The sequence below is a fragment of the Peromyscus maniculatus genome, chromosome 20 (assembly GCF_049852395.1).
Source record: "Peromyscus maniculatus bairdii isolate BWxNUB_F1_BW_parent chromosome 20, HU_Pman_BW_mat_3.1, whole genome shotgun sequence".
Lineage (NCBI taxonomy): Eukaryota > Metazoa > Chordata > Mammalia > Rodentia > Cricetidae > Peromyscus > Peromyscus maniculatus.
This window is the reverse complement of record NC_134871.1, coordinates 27,171,048-27,198,255: the sequence shown is the minus strand read 5'-3', so window position 1 is coordinate 27,198,255 and position 27,208 is coordinate 27,171,048. Positions and strand designations below refer to the sequence as shown.

At 37.2% G+C, this 27,208-nt stretch overlaps 1 protein-coding gene across 8 annotated transcripts in view; it reads left to right on the top strand.

Moving 5' to 3' along the window:
• The window catches only part of Vps13b (vacuolar protein sorting 13 homolog B), a 568,282-nt gene that overhangs the window by 239,747 nt on the left and 301,327 nt on the right, over window positions 1-27,208 (top strand). For all 8 annotated transcript variants that reach the window (XR_013046389.1, XM_076555926.1, XM_042264499.2 and 5 more), the window contains exons 24-25: window positions 13,729-13,949; window positions 20,876-21,079. Coding sequence is in view for 7 of the 8 variants with exons in the window: in XM_076555926.1 (XP_076412041.1) it covers window positions 13,729-13,949; window positions 20,876-21,079 (425 nt within the window). In the remaining variant the exon portion in view is untranslated. The remainder of the gene's footprint in view (window positions 1-13,728; window positions 13,950-20,875; window positions 21,080-27,208) is intronic.

Here is a 27,208-nt window from a genome sequence, read left to right as displayed (position 1 = left end):
TACCCTCAGATTATGGAGAGTAACCAATAGCTTGTGATGTTTGGTAGCAGGGTGTGTGTGTGTGTGTGTGTGTGTGTGTGTGTGTGTGTGTGTGTGTGTGTACATTGTATGGTGAGTCCATTTAGCTTCATTTCATATATGTATGTATTTTAGATTAACTTCTACAGTAGTAGGCTTCTATATGGCTTTTCAGAAGGCCCTAAGCGTTAGTTGGTCCCCTCACCACATTCCCTACTTTGCCTGTCCTCTCATTCCCCTCCACATCCTATTCTAGTTTCCACTTCATGTATTTGTTACCATATACTGTATTTCTCCCTCCGTGGAAGCTCCCCCGCCCCATCCCTTACTAGCTATTCAGATTGAAACACACATCTACAGCATAAAAACTGACACACAAATATCAGAGAAAACATGCAGTGTTTGTTTTTTTCTGCATCCTGGTTACCTCACTTGGAATGATTGTTTCTAGTTCTATCCAGTTGCCTGTAATTTCCGTTTTTCTTAACTGCTATATAATATTCCATCATGAAACTCTACCACATTTGAATTATCCATTCATTAGTGATGGTCATCTAGACTGTTTCCAGTTTCTGGCTGTTAGGAAAGGAGCAACAGTGAACATGGATGAGCTAGTATCTTTGGAGTACATTGTAGAATCCTTTGTGTATATCCCCAAGAGTGGTGTAGCTCATCTTATGGTAAGTTTATTTTCAGCTTTTTGAGGAACTGCTAAAGTGATTTCAATAAGGGCTATATCAGTTTGCAGTCCTGCCAGCAATGAACAATCCAATGTGATTATGGTGGATAATCTTTTTCATGTGTTCTTATTCAGTTTGCAAGTGTTTTTATTGAGAAAATTTTGCATTTCTATTCAAAATTACTAGTCTATCTTTTTTTTTTTTTTTTTTTTTTTTGCAGGGGGAAAGGGGTCTTTGTATGGTTTTGGTTCATGGTAATAGTGGCTTTGTAAAGAAAAATAGGAAATGTTCCTTCAGCTTCTGTTTTGCTTAATAATTTGAGGAGTACTGTTTTTAGTTCTTTTAAGGTCTTCTAGGATTCTGCACTGAATTCATCTGGCTGTGGGTGAAAACTTTCCTTTCAGAATGAAGTTGTCCTTCTAGTACCTTCTATAGAGCTGAATCGGTGAACATAAATGGATTGTTTGATTTTTTTTTTTCCCCATAGATTGTGATTGATAGTTATCCTGGGTACAGTGTTCTGGGCTGGCATCAGTAGCTTCTTAGAGCTTGTTTGACAATGTCCAGGATCTTCTGGCTCTCAGAGCCCTCATTGAAATGTAGTGTGTTACTCTCATGGGCCTGCCTTTTTAGGTGACTCCCCTGCAGTTTTTAATATCCTTTGTTTGTTCTGTTGATGTGCTATTTTGTGTTATGGGAAAATTCCTTCTTCTTCTTCTTTTTTTTTTTTTTAAATCTTATTTGGTGTTCTGCATGCTGCTTGCACCTTGATAGGCATCTCTTTCTTCAGACCTGGGACATTTTTTCTATGACTTTGTTAGAGATATCTTCTGTGTCCTGGGACTCTTTTCCTTCTTCTATACTTATTATCTGTAGGTTTAGTCTTTGCATAGTGTTCAATATTTCCTTGATGTTTGTGCCTAGATTTATTTAGATTTAACATTTTCTTTGACTTAGATACCCACTTTGTCTACCTCATTTTTAAGGTCTCAGTTCCCTCTTCCATGACTTTTCATCTATTGCTGAAGCTTACTTCTGAGGTTTCCCTTTCTTCACTTCCAGTTTTATTTCAGTGTGCATTTTCTTTAGTGACTCTATTTCTTTTGTAAATTCTTTCATGTCTTGAATTGTTTTCATCATGTCTTTGCCTGCTTCTGTTTTCATGCTCTTTTTTAAGGCATTTATTTATATCCTCTTCAAAGATTTTAACATGTTTGTGACTGTGATTTTGGAAGTCCTTGTCCTGTCCTTCAGTTTAATTGATTTTCTTGGGACCTGAAACAGTAGGGCTCCTAGATTCTGAATGAGGTATATTGTCTTGGCTGTTTGTGTTTTTGCACTGGGATCTGGTATAGATACCTGGTCTCCTATTGTTGGGTGAGTATTCTGTTCTTTGGTAGCTGTTGTCCATCTTAGTTATAGTCAAATGTGGAGACTGTGTAATTTTTGAATCCCAGCAAAGTGTGGTGGATGTGGGGCCCCTGGTAGATAGTCATTCTGTGGATGTGTGGGGAAGTCACAAGAGTAGAGATGGGCTAGAAGGAAACACTGAATGGGGCCACCAAGTGGGTCGCTGGCTCTTCACCAAGAGTCTGATTCCCTAGGGGATGAGGATTGGTTGGTGGTTTGGGGTACTTTTATAGGCCAAAGTAAAATTAAAAGAGGGTGATTTTAATTGTAGCCAATTGAGTTATGAATGAGTATATTATGGAGAAGTCATTGAAGATATTATTTTTCAGGTTTCTAAGTAACTAATTGTGAGATGACTGGAGCTATGGTTCATGTTCAATATGTACTTGATCTCTTAGATTGCAGGGTTTTCAGTTGCAAATTCATACTTCTACCTCTTTGAACTCTGACATACTCATTTCAAACAAAAGGTGAACTTGGAAAAATTGGATTCATAATGAAAATAATATGGTTATGTATTGCAATAACAAGCCTCAAAGATTGACTACTACATAAGTCAACACCTTGTTCATATTATTAGAATGCAAGAATAGGAATTATGGTATTTGATTACTGTATATTCTGCCTAGAGCCAAAAAGCAGTTAACCTGTCGATATTTTAGCTCCAGATTTGATGTTTAATTCTCGGCCTTTCTTGAAATGAAAACTCCATTGAAAACTTTTTCTGGACTGGTAATATGACGTATTAAAAGGAGGCTTTTAAAAAGTTCTTTGTATTATCTTGTCCTGATGTAAGGCTTCTTTCTCCAGCACCTTAAACACATTCATTATTTCCCATTTGAATTTGGGTCCTGGAACTCTCCCCTGACCCTGTCTGGGGTTGTTCAGAATCCACCTCAGATTGTTGTGCATCCCATGCAAAATGCTCTGGTCATAACGATTATGTTAAGTTCAACTAGTGAGTTTTGGGGACTCTTTTCCTCAAGTATAGAATTAATTTTGTAAGGTCTAAATGATTTGTCCGTACATGTTACTAACATTCCTTAATGTTTGTGTAGAAGCTTTTAAAGATGTAGCTCCCATGCCACGGAATTCCTTGTAAAGTATCTAATTTAATGTTCTTCAGTATGTTCACAATCTTGTGTAACCACCACTGTTGTCGGATTTTAGAATACTTTATTTTCCTACGAACGACATACCACATTGGCTATTACTCTCCATTTCTTGTGATCTCAGCCTGTCGCCCTTATTAATATGCATTTATATCTGTATGAATTTGGTGTCTTAGATATTTTGTATGAATGGAATCATAGTATGTGGTCTTCTGTGACTGACATTTTAAAATCATTGATATTGTAGTAGGTTTCATTTTTTTGGTTATTAGGCTTAGCAACACATAGTTTATAGTTCTCTCTTTTCTAGGTTTCTTTTCCTTCTGTCTTCACCCCTCTCATCATAATCCTCAACTGAATCTTAATTACTTTTGTTCAGCCTGTGGTTTCTCTACTAATGTGATGAGAATAGATGTGATTCCCATCTTACTCTATGCTCAGTTCCATCATCTAGCATGGCGTGTGAAAATTATAGAGCGGATTACAATACCTGTAGTCTATAAGGTTTTCACACAATTCTTAAATATTATTTGAAAGTTCATCGGTAATCCAATAGATTTTTCATTAAAAGCCTTTCTAGAAAATTACAGAAATGATAAATGGAATGATGTAGAAGCTATCTTATAAGAGATTTAAAGCTCTTTCTGTATTCACTTATATTTAAAGTTCAAGATGCTGAAATCTATCATCTGATTTCAGATGCATTGGGAAGAGATGGTCCCTGCTGTAGCCAGATTTAGTTTATATAGGATGTTTTGGTCAAAGTCAACATCTTGAGTTTCATTAGGCAGCTCTTGCAGTGAGCCTTGCAAATGTAATTTGCTACATCTAGCCAACACCTCTGAGCAGATGGGTTTCTACCCTGTGCCTAACAGAGGTTTGTTATTTCTTCTTTGAAAGAGTTGCTTGTGACGTTAACAAAATATTTTGACAAATGGAATATTGAGATCATTTGTAAGTTCAAACTTTGCTGCTGTTGGATTTAGTGAGTTTCAGTATAAGCTAGTGTGGAAATTATTCAGAATCTATGCAAAACATAAAGGTGCTTTTTCTTTGTTGTTCTTCTTCACTCGATTGTTTTATGTGCATTGTTCAAGTCAAGTTGTTGAAAATGTGTCATATTCAACTTCTATCAATTATGAAGATGGTGATGTGCTATTGCAATGTTTTATTTTCCCATTTTTCTAGGCTTATTTGTTTGAATTCTTAAATTATGTATTCAAATATAAATCCTTTGACTCTTAGAAAAGAACTTCTAATTTTCTTTTTATGGTAATATTTTTAAATGTCTTGAAAATGACCATGAATATTTTACTAATGATGTTGAATTTCAGGCTATTCCTGAGCCCAGGCTAGCCTAGTGTTTCAAATCCTCCCACCTCAGTACCCCAAGTGATGAAATTAGTTGTGCAGGCTTTCTCACCTTGTGGTGCAGCTTTTGAACTACCTAAATCTGGCTAACATGGTTGCTGCAGGAACTATTCTCTTATTACTCACATTCAGCCTGCTCCATCTTTTATTTGTCTATGGGTTTGATAGCTCCTAAATGCTAAAATGAATTCTTACACCATCTACTCCATGCTCGTCAATTTTGCCTTTATGAATGTTAGAACATTTACATTAAAACAAAACCTAGTGTGACAGAACTAAATGCTTACATAGTTTTCTGATCACCTCTTAAAGAAATAGTTTTTTCTTGTACACTAAGGAAAAGATAATGTTTTTCCTTTTTAATATTTGTTTTTAAAATCATTGTAAATGTTTGATACTATTGTGACACCTAATTTTAGTTTCACAATAAAATTAAGAGACAATTATAGAAATATCCTATATATTTTCTGCCTGTACACTTGCGTTTCCCAGTTGACAACATCACAGACCTGAAAACGATTTGGCCACAAATGATGGGCCTATTGAGACATCTTTATTTCTCAAAATTTGTAGTTTACTTTAGGACTGTCTTTTGGTGATATTTGTTATGCATAATGACAAATTTCTACTATTATCTTTTCATAATAGTATTTTCATTGTCGCCAAATTCTCCGAGCTACACTTATTCATCTCTCTGCTTCTTCATCTGTTAGAACAGCTGGCACTCAATGATCTTATTATTTATTGTCTCCTAGCTTTACATTTTTAGACATATGATAGTGCAGCTGACATTTCTTCTGGGCGTTTGGATGGTTAGTATCTCTTTCTGTTTTCTGTACTAGGCTTGCATTGTCTGTAGGACCATTTATCTGTTCATCAACCAGAAATATCTCGGTTACTTTCAAATTTGGGCAACTTATGAATAATACACAGACTCACATATCTATAATATTTTTATGTTAACTCTTTTGGATAATTACAGAAGTGTGTATTTGTTGGATCATGTACTCTGTTTACTTTAGTTAAAAACTGCCAAAATGTCTTCAAAGGAGGTGTCATTTTATTTGTAGCATCGATGAATGTACCTCCTTCTGATGCACAGAATCTGCAGCATGGAAGGCTGTGTTTTTATCTGTCTCATAGCCCTGTGACACTTTCTCCTTGTTTTAAGTTGCATATTCTTTGTAACATGTGAAAGGAAGCTTCAATGCCATGTGCGTACCTTTTTTGTTGCTAGTGATACCTTCTAAGGCTTTTACTTTTTGAATAGAATTTATTCTTATTCAGTTTTAATAGCTTTGAGTTTGGAATAATAATTCTTTATTAGATGTCTCACTTAAATATTTTCTCCCAATCTGTGCATGTGTTTTTAAACTCCTGAGTATTTCTTCAGCACAGCATAAAAGTGTGAAGTTCATTGCAGCCAGCACATCGGCTCTTTCTCTTGTGGACTGCTGCTTTAAATTTTTCTGAAAATCATCATCCATTTTCTCCTGTTACCTTTTGGGAGTTTTCTTAGTTTTATATGTTACATTTAGTTGTGAGCCATTTTGGATAATTTTTGTGAAATGCATATACTGCTCATTTTTTCAGACAATTTTTATAATTTGTGTAGTCTTAATACATTAAATATGTTTTATTTGTATTATAACTTTTGTTTTATTTATTTATTTATTTATTTATTTATTTATTTATTTATTTATTTTTTTCTTTTTTACATCCCAACTGCAGTCCTATCCCCCCCCCGCCCCCAGCAGTTCTCTTCTTCCCTCTTCTCCACTTTTCCTCCTCTGTTTCTCTTCAGAAAAGGGCAGGACTCCCCTGGATATCTACCAGCCATGGTGTATCAAGATCAGTGAGAATAGGCAACTCCTCTCCTATTAAAGCTGGACAATTGGACAAGCTCCCGGGTAGGAAAGAAGGGTCCCCAAAGCAGACAGCAGAGTCAGAGACAGCCCTGCTCCCACTGATAGGAGTCCCCCGAGAAGACCACGCCACACAACTAACACGTGCAGAGGGCCCAGATCAGTTGCTCCCTGGCTGCTGGTCCAGTCTCTGTGAGCCCCGAGAGCCCAGGTTAGTGGATTCTGTGGGGTTTTTTCTTTTGTGCTATTCTTGACCCCTCTGGGGTTCTTGCTCCACATCCTTGCCAACATGAGCTGTCACTTGAGTTTTTGATCTTAGCCATTCTGACAGGTGTAAGATGGAATCTAAGAGTTGTAGTGATTTGCATTTCCCTGATGGCTAAGGATGTTGACCATTTCTGTAAGTGTTTCTCAGCCATTTGAGATTCCTCTGTTGAGAATTCTCTGTTTAGATCTGTAACCCATTTTTTAATTGGATTATTTGGTTTGTTGATGTCTAGTTTCTTGAGTTCTTTATATGTTTTAGAGATCAGCATTCTGTCAGATGTGGAGTTTATAAAGATCTTTTCCCATTCTGTGGCCTGCCTTTTTGTCCTTTTGATGGTGTCCTTTGCCTTACAGAAGCTTTTCAGGTTCATGAGTTTCCATTTTTTAATTGTCGATCTTAGTGCCTGCATGATTGTGTTCTATCCAGGAACTTGTCTCCTGTGTCAGTGTGCTCAAGGTTATTCCCCACTTCCTCTTCTATCATGGTGAATGTAACTGGTTTCATGTTGAGGTCTTTGATCCACTTGGACTTGAGTTTTGTGCAGGGTGACAGATAGGGGTTTATTTGCTTTCTTCTACATGCCGATTTCCAGTTGTTCTAGCACCATTTGTTAAAGGTGCTTTCTTTTTTCTATTGTACAATTTTGATCTCTTTGTCAAAAATCAAATGTTCATAGATGTGTGGATTTACTTCTGGGTCTTCAATTTGATTCCATTAATCTACTTGCCTGTTTTTATGCCAATACCATGCGGTTTTTATTACTATTGCTGTTGTACAACTGTTAATCAGGGATGGTGACACCTCTAGAAATTCTTTTATTGTACAGGATTGTTTCATGTATCCTGGTTTTATTGTTTTTCCATATGAAGTTGAAGATTGTTTTTTCAAGGTCTGTAAACAATTGTGTTGGGATTTTAATGGTGATTGCATTGAATCTGTAGATTCCTTTTGTAAGATCACGGTTTTTACTATGTTAATCCTAATGATCCATGAGCATGGGAGATCTTTCCATCTTCTGATACCTTTCCTCAAAGTTCTTGAAGTTTCTTTCCTCAAAGACTTGAAGTTCTTGTCATACAGTCCTTTCACTTTCTTGGTTAGAGACCCCAAAATATTTTGTTATTTTTAGCTATTGTGAAAGGTGTTGTTTCCTTGATTTCTTTCTCAGTCTTGTTTATCATTTGTATATAGGAGAGCTACTGGTTTTTGTTGTTGTTGTTGTTGGCTTTTAGTTAATTTTGTATTCAGCCACTTTTCTGAAGGTGTTTATCAGCTGTAGAAATTCCCTGGTAGAATTTTTGGGGTTACTTATATATACTATCATATCATCTGCAAATGGTGATATTTTGACTTCTTCCTTTCTAATTTGTATCTCCTGATCTTGTTTAGTTGTCTTATTGCTCTAGGTAAAACTTCAATTACTAGATTTAAAGATTGAGAGAGAGTAGACTGCCTGTCTTGTCTCCGATTTTAATGGAATTGCTTTGAGTTTCTCTCCATTTGATTTGATATATTGGTTTTATTATGTTTAAGAACATCCCTTGTATCCCCGATCTTTCCAACATTTTTATCATGAAGGAGTTTTGGATTTTGTTAAAGGCTTTTTCAGCATGTAATGACATGATCATGGTTTTTTCTTTCTGTTTTTCTTTATATGGTAGATTATATAGCCAGATTTTCATAGGTTGAACCATCCCTGCATCCCTGAGATGAAGCCCACTTGATCATGGTGGATCATCTTTTTGATGTATTCTTGGATTTGATTTGCCAGTATTTTATTGAGTATCTTTGTATCAATGTTCATAAGGGAAATTAGTCTGTAATTCTCTTTCTTTGTTGAGTCTTTGTGTGTTTTATATATCAGGGTGACTATGGCCTCATAAAATGAATTTGGCAATGTTCCTTCTGTGTCTATTTTGTGGCATAATTTGAGGAGTATTGGTATTAACTTTTCTTTGAAAGTTTGGTAGAGTTTTGTTCTAAAACCCTCTGGCCCTGGGCATTTTTTGGTTTGGAGTCTTTTATGACTGCTTCTATTTTCTTGGGGAGTATAGGTCTATTTAAATTGCTTCTCTGATCTTTGCTTAACTTTGCTAAGTGGTATCTATCTAGAAGATTGTCCATGTCTTTTATATTGTCCAAATTTATGGAGTACAGTTTTTGAAGTATGACCTAATGATTCTCTGGATTTTCTAGGTGTCTGTTGTTATATTTGCGTTTTCATTTCTGATATTGTTAATTTGGAATTTCTCTCTCTGCCTTTTAGTTAGTTTGGATAAGGGTTTGTCTGTATTGTTGATTTTCTCAAAAGAACCAAGTCTTTGTTTCATTGATTCTTTGTATTGTTCTTTTTGTTTCCATTTTATTGATTTCAGCCCTGAGTTTGATTATTTCTAGCCATCTACTCTTCTTAGGTGTGTTTGCTTCTTTTTGTTCTAGAGCTTTCAGGTGTCCTGTTAAGTCTGTGATCTCTCCAAGTACTTTATGAAGGAAGGTATTTAGTGCTATGAACTTTCCTCTTAGCCCTGCTATCATTGTGTCTCCTAAGTTTGGGTATGTTGTGCATTCATTTTCATTGAATTCTAGGAAGTCTTTAATTTATTTATTTATTCTACAGGTCATTCAGTAGAGAGTTGTTCAGTTTCCATGAATTTGTAGGCTTTCTGTTGTTTTGTGTGGTTGATTAACTCCAGCTTTAATGCTTGGTGGTCTTGTATCTGTTGATACTTGCTTTTTTACCGAGTATATGGAGAAGGTTCCATGAGATGCTGAGAAGGTAAATTTTTTTTGTGTTTGGATGAAATGTTTTGTAGATATGTTAGGTCCATTTGAGTCATAATATCTGCTAGTTCTATTATTTCTCTGTTTAATTTATGTCTGGAGGACCTGTCCTTTGATGAAAGTGGAGTGTTGAAGTCTTTTATTAATGTTGAGTTCTGATGTGTAATTTAAGCTTTAGTAATGCTTCTTTTACAAATGTGGGTGCCCTTGCATTTGGGGCATAGTTGTTCAGAATTGAGACATCATCTTGATGGATTTTTCCTTTAATGAGTATGCAATGTCATCTCTTTTGAGTAATTTAGGTTTGAAATCTTTTGTGAAATAGAATATTTGTATAACTATGTAAAGATGTGTTACATTCATTTATTCTGCAGAATAATTGTTTAACAATAAACAGCAAATTGCTGTTTCAACTTGCCTTCCTAAGGCACCTGATTGGTCTGACAAAATGCTGAATGGCCAGTAGCTAGACAGAGCAGCAATAGGCAGGGCTGGTGAGCAGATAGAAAAGGTCAGCCAGCTAGTGGCCAGGGAGCAGCCAAGGACTAGCCACCCAGGCAGGGGCTAGCAGACACAGAAGAAGCAAGAAAGTAGGACATACAGAATGAAATAAGCGTCAAAAGTCCCAAGGCAAAACATTGATGAAGAATGACATGTTATATTAAGTTAGGAGAACTAGTGAGATAAGCATACATTTAAGGCGAACTCACAGAGATCCGCCTGGCTCTGCCTCTTGATTTCTGGGATTAAAGGCGTGCGCCACCACTGCCTGGCTAACAGACTGTTTTTAAATATACTAATTCTTCATTGTGTGTTGTGAGTTACCTTGGATTTTGCCATTTTCAACAATAATGAATTATAGTTCGGATAAAACATCATAAAGTAGTAATTTTAGCACTTAATTCTTAAATTTCTAGATATTGAAGAAAATCTTTTTAACTGGAGATCAAGTATTTAATATTACCATTTTTGTGTTTTGAACAGTAGGTATACTTCCTGTTTCCTAGTGTGCATCCACTTCTGTTCCCTACATACAGTTTTGTTGACAGAGAAAATAACACCATAGGCTGCTTATAAATTCCCATTCCTTCTCATAAACTTGATATTAGAATAAGGGTCTGTCTGTGCAGTTATTCACTGTTCACTGACTCCCAAATGCGAGGGTGTGTGTGGATCTGTATTAAGAATGACCATTGTTATGATCGCAATATGGTTTAATATCAGTGCCATATTATATACTGTGTAGTAAAATAACAGGGCTTTTTTTTTGTTCCTGGTTTTAATCAGTTGTAATTACTTTGCTTCTCTGGTGACTGTTGGTGCTGAGACATGTACATAGTCTGACTTGTTGTTTTTAAGGTTTACGTTTCCCTCAGCTTTGGGTCTGTTTATTCTGTTTTTCCTTATTTATTCAGAACTGCTTTGGCACTTAGTCATTTTCTGTCAATTATTTTCTTTTCATTATTTTTTCTTTTAATAAGGCAGTGAAATCTCAATTTACACATGATTTTTAACCTTCATGCTTCTTTTTTTCTTCCTTGTTATTTAGAATTTTATTTGAAAATTAATAAATTTTGCCAGAAAAAATATATCTAGAAAATGTAGACACAGATTATAACATCTGAACTAATTAACATGGAAACTCTTTAACTGTGCATAATAGCTTATACCTGTATGCCAGCAGTTGAGGAAGCTGAGGAAAGATTTCCAGAGCTTAAGGAATTTAGTGCCAGCCTGCCCTCATACTGAGCACCTGTCTCAGAAGTTCACTGGTTAGATAATCAAAGTGTCCTGAGCTTTAAGGTTAGGCTCCTCTGGGAAAAAGCTACATGGAGTTCTCAGAATAACACAGTCTGGGCTAGTAATGGATTTTGAGTTTATTTGAGAAATCTCTGTATGTATTATTTTATCTGTAATTTATGTAGATTATAAAGAGTCTTTATTTTGAGGTGTTTATGTGTATAAAAGCATTAATGATTTGTCAGTTTTTGTCATAATAGTTGATCTTTGATTTTTTTTTGTGATTGAATGTTCATTTCAGATCTCAGAATGTACATTTTCTTTTGAAGACAGATAACCTGTGTGCTAAGACCATGAAGTATTACTACTTTTTAAAATATTTATTTATTTATGTGTACTATGTTCTGTCTGCATGTATTCCTGCCCTCCAGAAAAGAGCACCAGATCTCATTATAGATGGTTGTGAGCCACAGTGTGGTTTCTGGGAACTGAACTCAGGACCTCTTGAAGAGAAATGGTGCTCTTAGCCTCTGAGCCATCTCTCCATTCCCTATTATTATTTTAAGAGAGTATAACATAACCAAATTCAATTTATTAATCTTTTTTTTTTTTTTTTTTTTTTTTTTTTGGTTTTTCGAGACAGGGCTTCTCTGCGTAGTTTTGCGCCTTTCCTGGAGCTCACTTGGTAGCCCAGGCTGGCCTTGAACTCACAGCGATCTGCCTGGCTCTGCCTCCCGAGTGCTGGGATTAAAGGCGTGCGCCACCACCGCCCGGCTTCAATTTATTAATCTTATTCTGAATCGGAAATATTTTTCTAAGATTGGTACCAATGTCAGTTGTGATGTTTTTTTAATTCAACAAATTTAAATGTGATCCTCTTTCATCAAATAAATCACCATTTGGTATTTGTTAGAACAAAATTTGGAAACTTAATATAGATACACCTACCCATTTAAAAGAAGTATCTTAAATCATCTCAAAGATGTAAGACAAAGTTGGCAGAAGTTTAATTTTGTAAAGAGCATAGAATTTGATGTAAGTTTAAAAATTATATTAGAATTAGTTACAGATGATTTAAGGTTCTCATCCCACCCCCCACTTAAGAGCAAAGTACTACTCTGGGCCAGGGAATGTGCTGACTATGTGCTCGTATTCAGTTGTTCCTAGTCAAGTTACTATTAAATACCCTGTAGCTGTATTTATTATTATATCATCAAAGTCCTAACTTCATTTTTAAATATTTTGAATGTTCACACTTTTCAAGTATCTAACTCGTGTATCTATATCCATATAGATATATCTGAATTTTAACACATTGTATGATTCACTTGGCAATATATTTCTTATATTGTCTTCAATGAAAAGCAAAGCAAATGTGGTCTTTGGTCCTGTGTTTTGCTTCAGTATTTTTGTCAGTCATGGAATTTATTTGGGAACTGCAGCAGAATATTAGTTTATGATTGGGACCAGCATAATGGATGGTGGAGCCATGACTTATTCTGATATTTAACTCTTTCATATGTTCTGAAATATCTATAGTAAGTATTAAATGCCTCTCTAATTAGAAAATGAATGATCTCTGTATGTTTTAAAATAATAGCAGCATTTCAACAGTAAGTATACTGTCCTTTCTGTACTTACAAGTAATCATATAACTTGACATTCTAAAATATGTGATAGGAATGTATTTTTCATGAATTGACAACAGAATAATTATAGTTAAATATTTTAAGAGGACCTTTTAAAGTATATCACACAATTTTACCTATAGTAAAGTATAGATGTTTTCTTTTGTATGCTTTTACTGATAAATTCATTGTACATGAGATAAATACTAAACACAGTAAAAGAAAGGACTTTTTCTTTTAGTTCTGATATTTATGCATGCTAACTTTTACTTTAGCATGCATGCCTCATTTAAAATGTACCTCATGCACTATAAGAGCCATCCAAGAATGTGTGAAATATGTCTGAGCTTTCCCAAAAGAGCAGACTCAGTCCTTCCAAGGCAGTGCCTAGAAGCTTCTGTTTTAAATAGCATGCCACAGAATTGTGGTGTGGGTTGCCCCACACAATAATAGTTATATCATTTTCCCCTCTTATTTCACACCCAGATCTCCTGGCTGTACAGTGTCGCTGCGCATTGTTAAATGCAATCCATTTTACACAGACTCCAAATGCAGGGACATTTACTATCCACCAAAGTGGGCAAAGATGGTATTTGGACTTCTATTCTGAACTTATTTCTTGTGTTTAATTTTGCTTATATGTTGTTTATAATGTACACACTGAAGGGTATACAAAGTACATTATTGCAATTACTAATATTAAAGTTAAATTGATTATATTAAGTAGCATGTAAATTGTGTATATCTGAATATCTGAGACCCCACCTTTGCTGTGTCAAGTCTTAGATTTCAGATAGGAATGATAGAAAATTTTCTATTGATGTTAATTAACTGTATGATTTTGTTCTCTTATAGGTGATGCATTTCCTTGGACTATAAGCTTGCATCATTTCAGCATATATACCCTTCTTGGAAAGCAAGTGACACTTTCCTTAGTGGAGCCCATGGGATGTACCTCTACTCTAGCGGTCACATCGCAAAAGCTCTTTCCTCCGGGACCAGACGGGAGGCATTCTTTTGTTGTTTGTCTCCATGTTGACTTGGAGTCTTTAGAGATAAAGTGCTCTAATCCCCAGGTTGGTACATTGATTTATAAAAGCTAAGTGTGTTAAAAACATGTTCATTTGTTTTATCAAAGGACTTTTCTTTGGTTTATTGATTTATAAAAGCGAAGTGTGTTAAAAACATGTTCATTTGTTTTATCAAAGGACTTTTCTTTGGTTTTACTCTGTTTTCCCCCCTTTTATCCGGTCATCAACATTGTGGTGATTAGGTTAAGGATGGCTTTGTAGTTCTGTCAACTTTTATTATGAGAATGTATTGATGATAGAATAAATTCATCTTTTGACTGGTGGAATATAATCAGTTGTAGTTGTGATGTTTTCAAATTCTGATGAACTATTTTTTTTCTACTATTAAACTGGAGAGTGTACTGAAGTGATAATTATACTGAAGTATAATTTTTAATCAGATTCTCACATCTTGCTATATTTCAAACAAAAAGAAAAGACCATTTCTTAGTCAAAGTCATTGTTACTCCCATAACATTTTAGTTGCAATATGCCAATCCTGTTACCTTCTGTAGTTTTACAATCACTGTGAATTGATATTATCTGAGTTTCTATAAATCATTAGGTAACATGAAATTTACATTTTTAACTTGAAATATATTGTATAGTTTCTACATTTACAGTCAATGTTGAATACTATTAAATGTGGTGGTATTGTGTTCCCCAAAATAATGTGCACCCTAATAAACTTATCTGGAGTCAGAGACAGAACAGCCACTAGATACAAAGGCTAGAAAATGGTGGCACTCACACCTTTAATCCTAGCATTCCAGAGGCAGAAATCCCTCCGAATGTCTGTGAGTTCAAAGCCACACTGGAAACGGCCAGGCATGGCAACACATGTCTTTAATCCCAGGGAGTGATCGCAGATCGCAGAAAGGTATATAAGGCATGAAGACCAGGAACTAGCAGCATTGGGCTGGTTAAGCTTTTAGGTTTTGAGCAGCACAGTTCAGCTGAGAACCATGTGATATGAGGACACAGAGGCTTCCAGTCTGAGGAAACAAGACCAGCTGAGAAGTTGGCCAGGTGAGGTTAGCTGTGGCTTGTTCTGTCTCTCTGACCATCCAGCATTTCACCCCAATAATTGGCCCTGGGTTTGATTTTATTAATAAGAACTGTTAAAATTCCTGCGACAATTAAAAGCTGTATTTTTAAAAACACCCCTTTCAGCTTCTTGTCGACTCTGATCGGTCAGTATCCATAAACCTCTATTCGGCTGTAGCAGTTATTTGCCCATTTTTGACATATTTAAAGAAATTAAGTTCCACTCTCATTCTATATTATAAAACTTCCTTTTCACAGCTCTTTTCTCTTTTGCTTGCCTCTTTTGAAATATTTGCTTATCCATTTATTTATTTGGGTGCACACACACGCCACAGGTGAGAAGACAGGAGTTGTTTCTGTCATTGACCGTGTGGTCTTAGTGATGGAACTTGGGTTGTCAGTCCTGGTTGCTGACACTCTCCCCGCCTCTCTGCTGTCTGCTGTGTATTTGGTTTCATAGCGCTGTGCTTACTGCTCTGGTTGGTGCCATGAACCTGGAGCATGGGGCCTAAACATGAGGCGGGTTCAAGTCTCATGCAATGGCCAGTCTTGTTCAGAGCACCAGACAGTTTATACTCTGAGGGTTAAAATGTCACCTGAGTAAAGCACACAATCACAAGGACAAGCCACATGTGGCAAAACCATGTGTTTCCATAGAGGCACATGAATGACAACAGCTGATGTAAACTCACTCCTATCCGCTACACCTGGGAGGAGCACAGAAGCATGTTTATTCCAAGAACAAATCTGTGCTTTTGAAGAAAGTGAGCTCAGAAGACTTAGCTTATTTTCTTGGCGTTTTCTCATAAGCACTCAGAATTTGCCGGGCCCAGCTCCATTCTTGGCCTGTGTTCTAACAGCACATGAGTCTTCATCCCTTATGTTGCTCTTGGAATGTTACTGCTATTGGCTGTTATCAAGTGTTTCCAAGAGTAAGAGAAACTGTTGAGTGTGAGTAGTGGCCCTTGTGCACGGGTGTGTGTGTGTGTGTGTGGGGGGGGGGTTATTCTTATATAAGATTAATAAAGGACCAGCCTTCATATTATACTTCCCAAGGGCTTAGAAGAGAAAACTATGAACAGCGAGAATTATTTTCAGAAAATGAATCTAAGTACACCAAGCTCTTTGTCCGTCTGTTTTATTTCTCTGGGATAAAAATCCTATCTACACAGCTTAAGTTCTGTTCTCGTGCCTGGCTCCTCTCTTGCCTGATTTCTCTCTACCTTTATCTATTGTCCCCTCTAAGTTCTATCTTAATTCTCTCATCTTAATTGTGCCTCATCTAGGTCCTTTTCATCTATCTCATTCTTACCCAGCTAGTACATCCCCATCTGGCTCTTCCTCATCTTACATCTTTTCCACACGTTTTCTCTGGTCAAAATCCTCCTTATCCCTCTGAGTTCTCTGTCCTCAAGCTCTCCGCTCCTCTCTTCCTCTCCGTCTCCTTATACTGCTAGGTTCTATCTTTTTTCTCTGAAAATAAAATTGCCTTTTGATCCCTTTGACCCTTATCTGTCCAAGTTATATGCGGTTTTTCTGCAAGATAGGGGAAAAGTGTGCTCAGTTGCTAGGCAACCGTTGTACAGTTAGATGCCTCTGGTGATAGTTAAAGGTAGATCTGGAACTAGAGGTAAGATTTGGAAAAGGAGGAAGTTAAGCTTAATTGGCACATCAGCCAGGCCTTCTCAAACAGCTTAAGTCTGTTCATAGAGAGTACAGAGGTATCTCTGATAAGGTACTTTCCTCCGTCTGGGGATGGACCTGGTCGGATGCTGCCAATGACAATAATTACAGCGAGGCTTGAACTGGGGTTCAGACTGTGCATATCTGTCAGTGCAGAAGGTTATCTAAATATTCCTAGAAGTGGTTAGAGGTCTATAAAGTTAGTGATGCTGTAAGAAAGGAGGGTCCAAGCTGAATTGTGTGAAGCTATTACTTCAGGTCCACCAGACCTAGGCGGTGTCTCTGTGTGGTATTTACCTTGAATCAGGAGACCTTCATGTGGACTGTTATTACTGCTAGTCCTTGAATGTGGCTAAGGGAGATAACTGATTCCAGCTCTAAAAGGAGAAGAAACGGATGGGCCTGAGGGAAGGAAGTCTTTACTGAGGTTGTTCTCCAAATACCTCGAATGTATATGTCCAAATCATGATCAGTCCACACTGTTAGCAATTCTTAGGAAAAAAATCAATTGGGAAAGCTGTGAAGGCACACATGATTGTCATAACAGAAGACAGCTGATATATAACAAGCCAAATAACACCAAATGCTCCTTGGAATTTGGCTTCCTCTGAAGGAATTCCTTGATCCCTCCAGGTAGTGGCTTTGCCATAACCAGCTGAGTTCTTATAATACATTCCTTCGGCCCACAGCAGGTTATGTTGATGTGCTGTCCCCATTATCTCAGAATGTGATCTTATGTATAGTAAAGGGTCGTGACAGGTAATCAAGGTAAAAGGAGAGGCCATTGGAGTGAGCACTGATCAGTTCCTTTACAAAGATAGGTTTGGATACAGATATTTGTAGACAGACATTAACATGAAGGCCGTGGGTACGTATTGTGCATTTGTGGAGCAGAACCTGTAATGTGCAGCTACAAAACCCAGGACACCCAGGTCTTAGGGAGAGAGGAAAGGAGTAATTCTCCTCTGCTCTCCCATGATACGTTATAGTGCCGATCTCATAGTTTCCTACTCATATTCTGGAACTGGGACACAAACATTTCTGTTGTATTAAGACACCTCCTTGATGGTGCTTGTTTCCTTAAGTTCTACAAAACAGATTTTACTTCATATGTGTTTCCTAGCTTTCCGTCACTATGACAATAGTGTAGATAATGAAAAAATAAAATATAACAGTATGTAAAAATGAAAATGTTGGTTTGTAATGTTTCCAAGATTAAGAGTCTTCTACTATTTCAATTCCCCAAACTCTGAATTAATTCCTTTTCACTTATCTTACCAGATAACTATTTCTTTGTTGCTCAGAGTTGGAACATAGGTGATTTGGGCAAGTCTTTCCCTCTTCTGTATACCTCTCTCCTTCCCTTCCTCCCTCCCTCTCTCCCTGTTTTCCCGCTCTCTTTCCTTCTATGAAATCAGGCATTTTTGTTTTCACCTGGCTTCCTTGGTCATTGTGTAGACAGATTGCTGAGTGAATAGCTGTTGAATAAAGTTGTGAGTGTGCATTTCCTCTTCATGTTCTACGCCTCAGGGGGTATCTATATTTAATATTCTAGACCTCAATGAGTATCCATCTTGTGTTCTAGACCTCAATGTGTATCCATCTTGTGTTCTAGACTTCAGTGTGCACCATCTTGTGTACTAGACCTTAGTGGGTATCCTATCATGATCTCAATGAGTATTCATTCCATGTTCTAGACCCCAGTGGGCATCTGTTTCATGTTCTAGATCTCAGGGTAATCCATTTCATATTCTAGATTTTGGTGGGTATTCCTGTCATGTTCTATATTTTTAGCAGGTACTGATTTCATGTTCTAGATCTCAATGGCTATCCATATCATGGTCTAAATTCTTAGCAGGCACTTTTTCATGTTCAAGATCTTAGTGGGCATCCATTTCATGCTCTAGATCTGTGTGAGTATCCATATGATGTTCTAAATTCTTAGCAGGTACTGATTTCATGTTCTAGATCTCAGTGGTGGGTATCCATTTCATGTTCTAGATCTCAGAGATAAGCTTTCCTATGAGTTCTATTCTTTATGGTATGATTTTCTTCACCTCTTAATATTTAAAGAATAAAACATTTTTTATTTAGCCAGTACTTCATACTCAAATTGTCATTGCTAGTCAGTTGCCTTCACACATAGTTCATAGAATGTTGCTTCATACATACTTATTTTTCATTTATATCTTAATCCAGTTTTACTGACATCCACTTAGCATACAATAAACTCTGTGTTTAAGTTACCCAGTTTGAAAAAGTTTGGGATACATTCACTCATTAAACTATCCTAGAAACTACCCTCAAAATTGGTTATATTCCTTTGAGACCCCACTTCCTTTTCCTCAGACATCTGTGTAGATGAAATTATGCGGTTGTGATTTTGTTTAGTCCCTTTCATTCAGCACAATTATTTTTAGATTACTTCATATTTTACACATGTCAGTCCCGTTTTTATTGCTAAGTAATATCCAGCTAGATGGTTTTGCTTCAGTTTATTCAATGCTTGTAATTAAACATTTTGGGGTTATTCAGTTTTGAGCTATTACAGATAATGCTATCAATATTAATTTTTTTTTCTCTTCAGACATCAGCTTTGGTTTTTAGGGATACAACTTGAAATGGCTGGATAATATAGTAGATATATACTCTGTTCAAAACTACCAAAGTGGATTAAATTTCATCTTCTTAGCATTAGAAAATGAGAGTTTCTGTCACTCTGTGGTAATATTTAGAATGGTTAGTTAAGCTTTTCAGTTACACACATTCTAATTTTGTTGTGATTTTAGTTCTCAGTGTTCAGTTCAACTCCAAGGTTGAAAATTGATCATTTATCCTCAAAATGTTTGCTTTATTTGGGTGGAGAAGCAATGTGTTAGCAAGTTTTTCTTTGAAAATAAAATTATATTTGAGGTTTATGTCATTGTTTGCCAGGTTAAACACATGTGCTTTTATGTCGTTTTAAACAACATAAAAGTTGTAGGAATTAGAAGTAGTAACAATCAAAACAGTATTGTGCCTCTTAAGTAAATAATCCTAAACCTTCAGAAGTAGAACTTATTTCCTTTGGTTAATGCTTCCTGTGTTAGATAGTTCTTTTATTTACAAAAAAGAAAAACAATTATTCTTAAGGATTTGGATTGCAACAAAGTTGTTTAAGAGAAAAATCTTTCTTTATGAGAAGGAAAATGACGTGAAGTATTTTTTTTGGTAGTATCTATAGCCATTAGATCATCTTAAAACAAGAAATATCAATGACCCGAAATTTGAGGACTCCTTACACAAAGAGCAGCAGAAAACAGTGTAGTACACACTGCTTTGAATCAAGGATGCATTGGCAGCAGGGTTTCTATGCATCTATTCTGCCCTCATGAGGAGCCAGCCTCAGCATCTGGATGTGTCCTGGGGCTGAAACTTTTTATAAATAGGAGAATTTCACTTTTTAAAAATGGCAATCAGAGTATGGCATCCAGCTGTGGATTTGCTTATATGTTGTGTCTGCATTTCCCCCGGGCTTGTTTTATACAGTATATGCCAATATGTTCTCCTAAAATTCCATGATTAATGCTTATTTATGAAATCTTGTATAAATATCTTAGAACTCAGTCAAACATTTTGCAAGTTAAACAGTTTACTCTGAATATTGGAATGACATATCCCAGGGGAAGTAGATTGGATATGTTTTCTATCTCTAAAATTCTCATAATGCAATATTTTCCTTTTCCTATTCTTTATTATATCACTCTACATTTGCTTTGAAAGAAATCTCATTTCAGATTTTTATCTGTGAAAAATAGAGAACATTTAGGTATGAAAACTATCTGGAAAGAAGGATGATAATGATTTCATAGGTCACAAAGTAATCACATTTGCCCGGGTATATGCTTGCTTTCTGCTGTTCACCCTGTTCTCTGTGTAAGAGGCTTTTGTGTTTGTTCCTTCATCATGTTTGAAAAGGAATCTACTTCACCATAACGAACTGCTGATTACACTTCCATCTACGGAAATGCTTCTTTGGTTATGACATAGCACAGTGTGAGTTTGAGGCTGGTGTAAACAAATCATGACCCATGATGCCCTGGGAGTTATTTATTTTGTAGACTTTTATTTTTGGACTTGTTAGTTTTCTCTTATATAGCATTTTAGTAGGTTGTGAATAGAGTCTGAAAACCTGATTCTTCTCCCCACTCTGCTCTGCTCAGGTCCAGCTCTTTTGTGAATTGGCTGATACAATGAGTAAAGCCTGGAGCAGGATCCAGAAGAGAGGCCATCTTAGTTCATCTTCAGTCTGCTCAGAGAGCACAGCAGGCCCCGGCCCTGGCTCTCCAGTGCGGAGCAGTGTTGGAACGGTTCCACCAGACACCAGCACATGCAGCCCGTCTGCTGACATGGTGACCACCACTGAGGTAAGGATGAAGTTCTCTGTCACTGTTGAAAGTGACCATGACCCTCCCCACCATGGAAGCCGACAGATTGAGAAGGCTCCTGAGGAGCTCTCCTGTGTTCTGTTCTGTATTGTGTTCCCCTGAACTTCAAATCGCCTTAGCACTTTGAGTATGCTGTGATGTGGTCCAGGACTGTGCAAGTCTGGGGTGCAGGAAGGGTACTGTTTGGGACCCTGGGGGCTTAGAAGTTGAGTGACAAAGAGGCTTGTGCTCCTCTTGGCTGTCTCTGTGTGTAGAGCCACCATGTAAATCAGAGTGTTAGCTATTGTCTTAACTTAGTGGTTCTGAGGTCTGTTGTCCTCAGTGTCCTCCTTCCCTTAGTCGTGAGCGCTGTGAGGACAGAAGGAATGCCATTCTCCTTTTATACAGTGACCCATTTAAATAGATGACATAAGAAATGTTATGAAAACAAAGATGGTAGAATATATGTGTGTGTGTGTGTGTGTGTGTGTGTGTGTGTGTGTGTGTATGTGTGTGTGTATGCAATATTACTACGATATAAAGGAAGATAATATAAGATCCAGTAATGTATACTTCACTGTATGAATACTGTGGCATAACTATTAGAATTCATAGCCAAATAGTCAGATACACATAAATAGACAGAAATGTACCCAGGATTTATATGCAGAGGCTACATGTAGAATTATATAGTTTGTATTAGATATCACAAGTAGTAGTGTTATCGAAGCATGACTTTCTGAAGCAGTGGTAAACTTTTTGATACAGTTTTGAACCAAGCATAGTTTGGTCTTTATGTAAATTTCTGGGACTATTATTGCTAAAATAGTAAAAAGGTTGGGACACTCATAATGAGGTTTTTTGCCCAAGTATTTATCAGTAGCATTTTTGACTGTGTAATTAGTCTGTAAGACAATCTTCATTGGGCAGTATTGACCTATTCACCACAGGACCTTTTTAATCTCCAAGTCCTAACCATTAAACGTCTGAAATGACATCAATCACTAACACAGCCTAAATATCCTCCTTCATTTCCAGCTCTCACACCTGCCCCTCCTGCTGAGTCTCCCTGCTGAGAACCCCAGTGCTGCAGTAGGTGGTGGTAGATGCTGTAGTTAACCTCCCTGCTGAGAACCCCAGTTCTGCAGTAGGTGGTGGTAGATGCTGTAGTTAACCTCCCTGCTGAGAACCCCAGTTCTGTAGTAGGTGGTGGTAGATGCTGTAGTTAACCTCCCTGCTGAGAACCCCAGTTCTGCAGTAGGTGGTGGTAGATGCTGTAGTTAACTTCCCTGCTGAGAACCCCAGTTCTGCAGTAGGTGGTGGTAGATGCTGTAGTTAACCTCCCTGCTGAGAACCCCGGTTCTGCAGTAGGTGGTTGTAGATGCTGTAGTTTTATTTTTGCAGAGACAAGACAGTTTCCTCTGGAAACAAACACTTCCCAAAATAGAGAATGGGACTCAAGTAAGGGGGATGTTGCTCTGTTTTTGTAATTTTACAAATCAGTAAGAGTAACTGAACTCCTCCAAATGGCAGACTTTACCTGCTTCTAGGCTTCGCAACAGTTGGAAAAGATATATTTCTTGTTCCCACAACCAGCTTCTCTCTCCTGTTCATCACAAAGCTCAAGAAGTACAATAACCTAAGTGGTGGGAATTTTTCCCCCTTTTCCAAATGAGGTAGAAGTGGATAGACTGGCATCTCTTAGAGGAAGAGCAGTGAATTCTTACCTATGGTGCCTCAGTGCTATTGGTTTCCAAGGCTTTGACAAGTGTTATAGGAAGATCCTGATTCCATTTGGCAGTTTCCAGATTTATTTATTGAGTACTCATTTGAATAGTGTTCCTGTTATGATGCTATAAGATAAAATAGTTTGTAAAATAGAATGATTGAAGTTTGATGTAACAAATTGCTAGACAAAGATGGCAATGAGGAAGTTGGTACAGGCAGTTAAACTGTTTTAGTGGGAAGTTACAGAGTGTTTCATTAACACATGCTAGAATCATGCAGTGTGTAACCAGTACAGAGGACCTGGAGGCCTGAATATACATGAGCTGTAACGGAAATAAATAGTATTGACATTTGTACAGAAACCATTATGAGATTTCTTCTGGGAAATGTATTGATATTTTGGTTTAGAAGGAATATTTGAATTTTTAAAATAAATTAATGAGATTTTAATAAGTGAGACTTGGGTACAATTTTGTTTTAGTAGAGTTACAATATAACAAACCAGAAGAATGGTCTTCATTCATCAAAGTGAAGACATTTTAAAAGGAAGAGATAAGATACATAAACCAGGGGTGAGAGGATTTTATTCATTTACTTTAAAACTAATCCTGAGATGAAGATGGAGGTCAGTGTAGACCACCTGCCAAGTTTGCTGCATAAGGCCCTGGCTTCAATTCCTAGTTCTGCCAAAGAAACCAAAGGCAAACTAATTCCGACTTTAAGAATTTTTTTCAATGGCTCACATCAGTTCATTTGAAATTAGAGTGTTGATTTCTCTCAGACTTTGATATAAAGATAAGTAATGAATTCCCTCAGAGAGGATTTATTAATTTGAATTAATTTGGTTTGACAAAAAAAAACTAAAAATGAAAGAATTTTAATACAAAACATTCCAGAATTAATCATCAAGAAAAACTATGTAAAGAAGCTTTACAGAAAGCAATACAAAATCGGGCTGAGCAGCAAAGAAGTGACAGTCATTTGCACAGGATGGACTCTTCTCCTGTACACTGTGGCCGAAGCAGGAATCACTGCTACCCAGAGTCATTGGAGTGACTAGGGAAGCCTCTTCCCGGAGAAGTAACTTAGATGCTTTGGCTGGTTTGTCTCCATGAAGGAGACTGGGACTGGGACGGTTCTAATGCGCTGGCCAGGCTGAGGCTGGGACTTGCTTTACATCTTAGATGTTCATGTTTTATATGTCTTAAAGTTTCCTTTCCTCTCAATAACACAGTTATTGTGGGGATCACAGTGAACAGTGAATACACCTGAATTTAAATTTATCTCCTTGATAATTTGGTAGTAAAGGACAACATAAAATATTTGATTATGCTGGTGAGTGGTGGCGCACGCCTTTAATCCCAGCACTTGGGAGGCAGAGGCAGGCAGATATCTGTGAGTTCAAGGCCAGGCTGGTCTACAGAATGAGTTCCAGGACAGCCTGGTCTACAGAGTAAGTTCCAGGAAAGGCTCCAAAGCTACATAGAGAAACCCTGTCTTAAAAAATAAAAAAATTTTTTTTGATTGTTTTCTCATTTTGTAAGTTTGTGTCAGCTGTGGCTTAACCGATTAATTCAACCAAAACTCAAACTTTGGGCCAACCTTTCATTTCCCAAACCCTTTTGGTTATAGTGTTTCTAGGGATGTGCTTCATGACCTTTCTAATTTTCTTTTCTTCTACTTTTGAATTATACAGTGACCTTGTTTTTGGGATCCTTTGAGTCCCATATAACAGGTATCTGTTTTTCCTGAATTTCCTTGTGTGCTCAGTGTATGACCTGCTCAACTTAATAGAAGTAAAAGTGTGTTCTCTCCTTGGAGAAGCTACTGAATGAAAGCATGGAATACAGAGAACCTGTATCCCAGGAGACTGTCCATTTGCATCTGTTCCAATGCTTCCTTGAACATGGCATTACTGCACAGCTCTGTAGTCCTTTGCTTCTCTTAGTCATTACTGTCCTTTTCATTACAGGAAACCTTCACATTAGCAACATTGTACGTGAACTGATGTTCTGAGAACCATCTGAGCACAGAGCATGCACTACATGTTTTGATTCTAGCTATATTCCTGACCCTTGCTCGTGTGGTTGCACGTTCTTATCGTGAAGTGTCCAGTTGACTCCAGTGCACCGTGCACTCTAAAACCACGACACCACAGGCAAAGGGAATCAGTGTGTGGACTTTGTTGTGACAGTTCACATGCTTTATTAGCATACAGCAAACTCTGAGTTACACTTTTTCCACCATATAGGCATGGATTTAAAGAAAATTATTATATTTTATTCGTTTTTGTTTTCACCTTTTGTTTTTTGAAACCAGGTCTCATTATACATCCCTGGCTGGCCTGGAATTTGCTACATAGACTAGGCTGGCTTCAAACTCACAGATCCACATGCCCTGGGACTAATGAAGTGCACCACCCTGCCTCAGTATAACAAAGTAGTAATATAGAGCACTGTAGAAACCCTGTAATTAGTACCCAGAATCTTCCTCATACATAGTCTTGGAGGAAAATTAAATGCTAACTTAAAATAGTATAGTTTTTAACCATGATAGTTTAAAAGAATCTCTTAATAAGTTACATGTTTGACTGCTCGCTTCTGGATAAATCTTGGTATTGCTGCTGTCTGCTTTTCAAGGCCAATGTTAATTTTTGTCAAGGAGAGGCACAGTAGCTCTTTATTGGGAGTACTTATTAAAATGATGGCTTTACATGCATTATCTCTTTGCGTTCTCAAGTCTGTACTTCAGGTAGGTGATACCATTTCTACTTTCAAAATGAAGAATTTATTTCTAAAAAGGCTAAATAGCTTCCCCAAGGTCATAAGGATACTAAGTGTCAAAGGTGGAGTTTAAATCTTTGCATGCTGACTTCAGAATCTCAAATGTATAAATTCTCAACCGTAATCTACTCATTAAATTTTTCAATAATATTCTGGGGAATCAATCCATGATTTTTAAATGTTAAACTAGCCCTGTACATCTGGGATTTATTGTATATTTATTTTATCCTTGGGGGGGGGGGCGGTAAGGTTTGGCAGGTTCTTGCTATTGCTTCTCCAGAATTCATTGTGTAGACCAGGCTAGAGCTCTGGCTGTCTCTGCATCCTGCATGCTTGGGTGCTAGGGTTAAGGATATGTGGCACCACATTTGATCTTTCTTTTCAATTTTTCTTATGATAACCTTGCCATATTTTAGTAGAAAGAATATTATTGATTTAATGAAATAACTTGGGAAGTGTTTCTTTGGTTCTATTCTATGGGAACATGATTTTGATAAGAAAATTCTTATGATCTCTATGCTACAAAGTAATCACAACTGAAATGACACTGGATGTGATAGTTGAACTAAATAAAAGAAATTTTAACTTAGAAGACTGTCAGAACAGAGAGACTGTGACATGACACTGAATTTTATACTAGTCATTGACAAAATAATACTTAGGGTTAAAAATCTGAATCTCACTCAAGTGCTTAACTAATGTCAAACAAATCTGTTGTTGACCACATTCGATGTGCTGTTTTTGGTGCAAAACTTAATATATTTATATCCCATTCAACATTATCTTAGTCTATATTTAAATACACATGTTAGTCAGTTTTCCTCTTGTGGAAGTCCAGTTCATGAAAGGGATCAAAAGAGACCAGAGGAGGAGCTGAGCTCCTTGAAGGACACACACCTAACTACAAGAAGACTTCCCATAAGTTTTCTTTGTGTGCAAACACACACCTGACTACCAGAAGACTTCCTATAAGTGTTCTCTGTGTGCAAGGACACACACCTGATTGCCAGAAGACTTCCCATACATGTTCTCTGTGTGCAAGGACACACACCTGACTACAGAATACTTCCCATAAGTGTTCACTGTGTGCAAGGACACACCTAACTACCAGAAGACTTCCCATATGTGTTCTCTGTACAAGGACACACACCTGACTACCAGACTTCCCATAAGTGTTCTCTCTGTGCAAGGACACACACCTGACTACCAGAAGACTTCCCATAAGTGTTCTCTGTGTGTTAGGACACATACCTGACTACAGAAGACTTCCCATAAGTGTTCTCTGTACAAGGACACACACCTGACTACCAGAAGACTTCCCATAAGTGTTCTCTGTATGTTAGGACACAAACCTGACTACAGAAGACTTCCCATAAGTGTTCTCTGTGTGTTAGGACACATACCTGACTACAGAAGACTTCCCATATGTGTTCTCTGTACAAGGACACACACCTGACTACCAGCAGACTTCCCATATGTGTTCTCTGTACAAGGGCACACACCTGACTACCAGAAGACTTCCCATATGTGTTCTCTGTACAAGGACACACACCTGACTACAGAAGACTTCCCATATGTGTTCTCTGTACAAGGAAACACACCTGACTACCAGACTTCC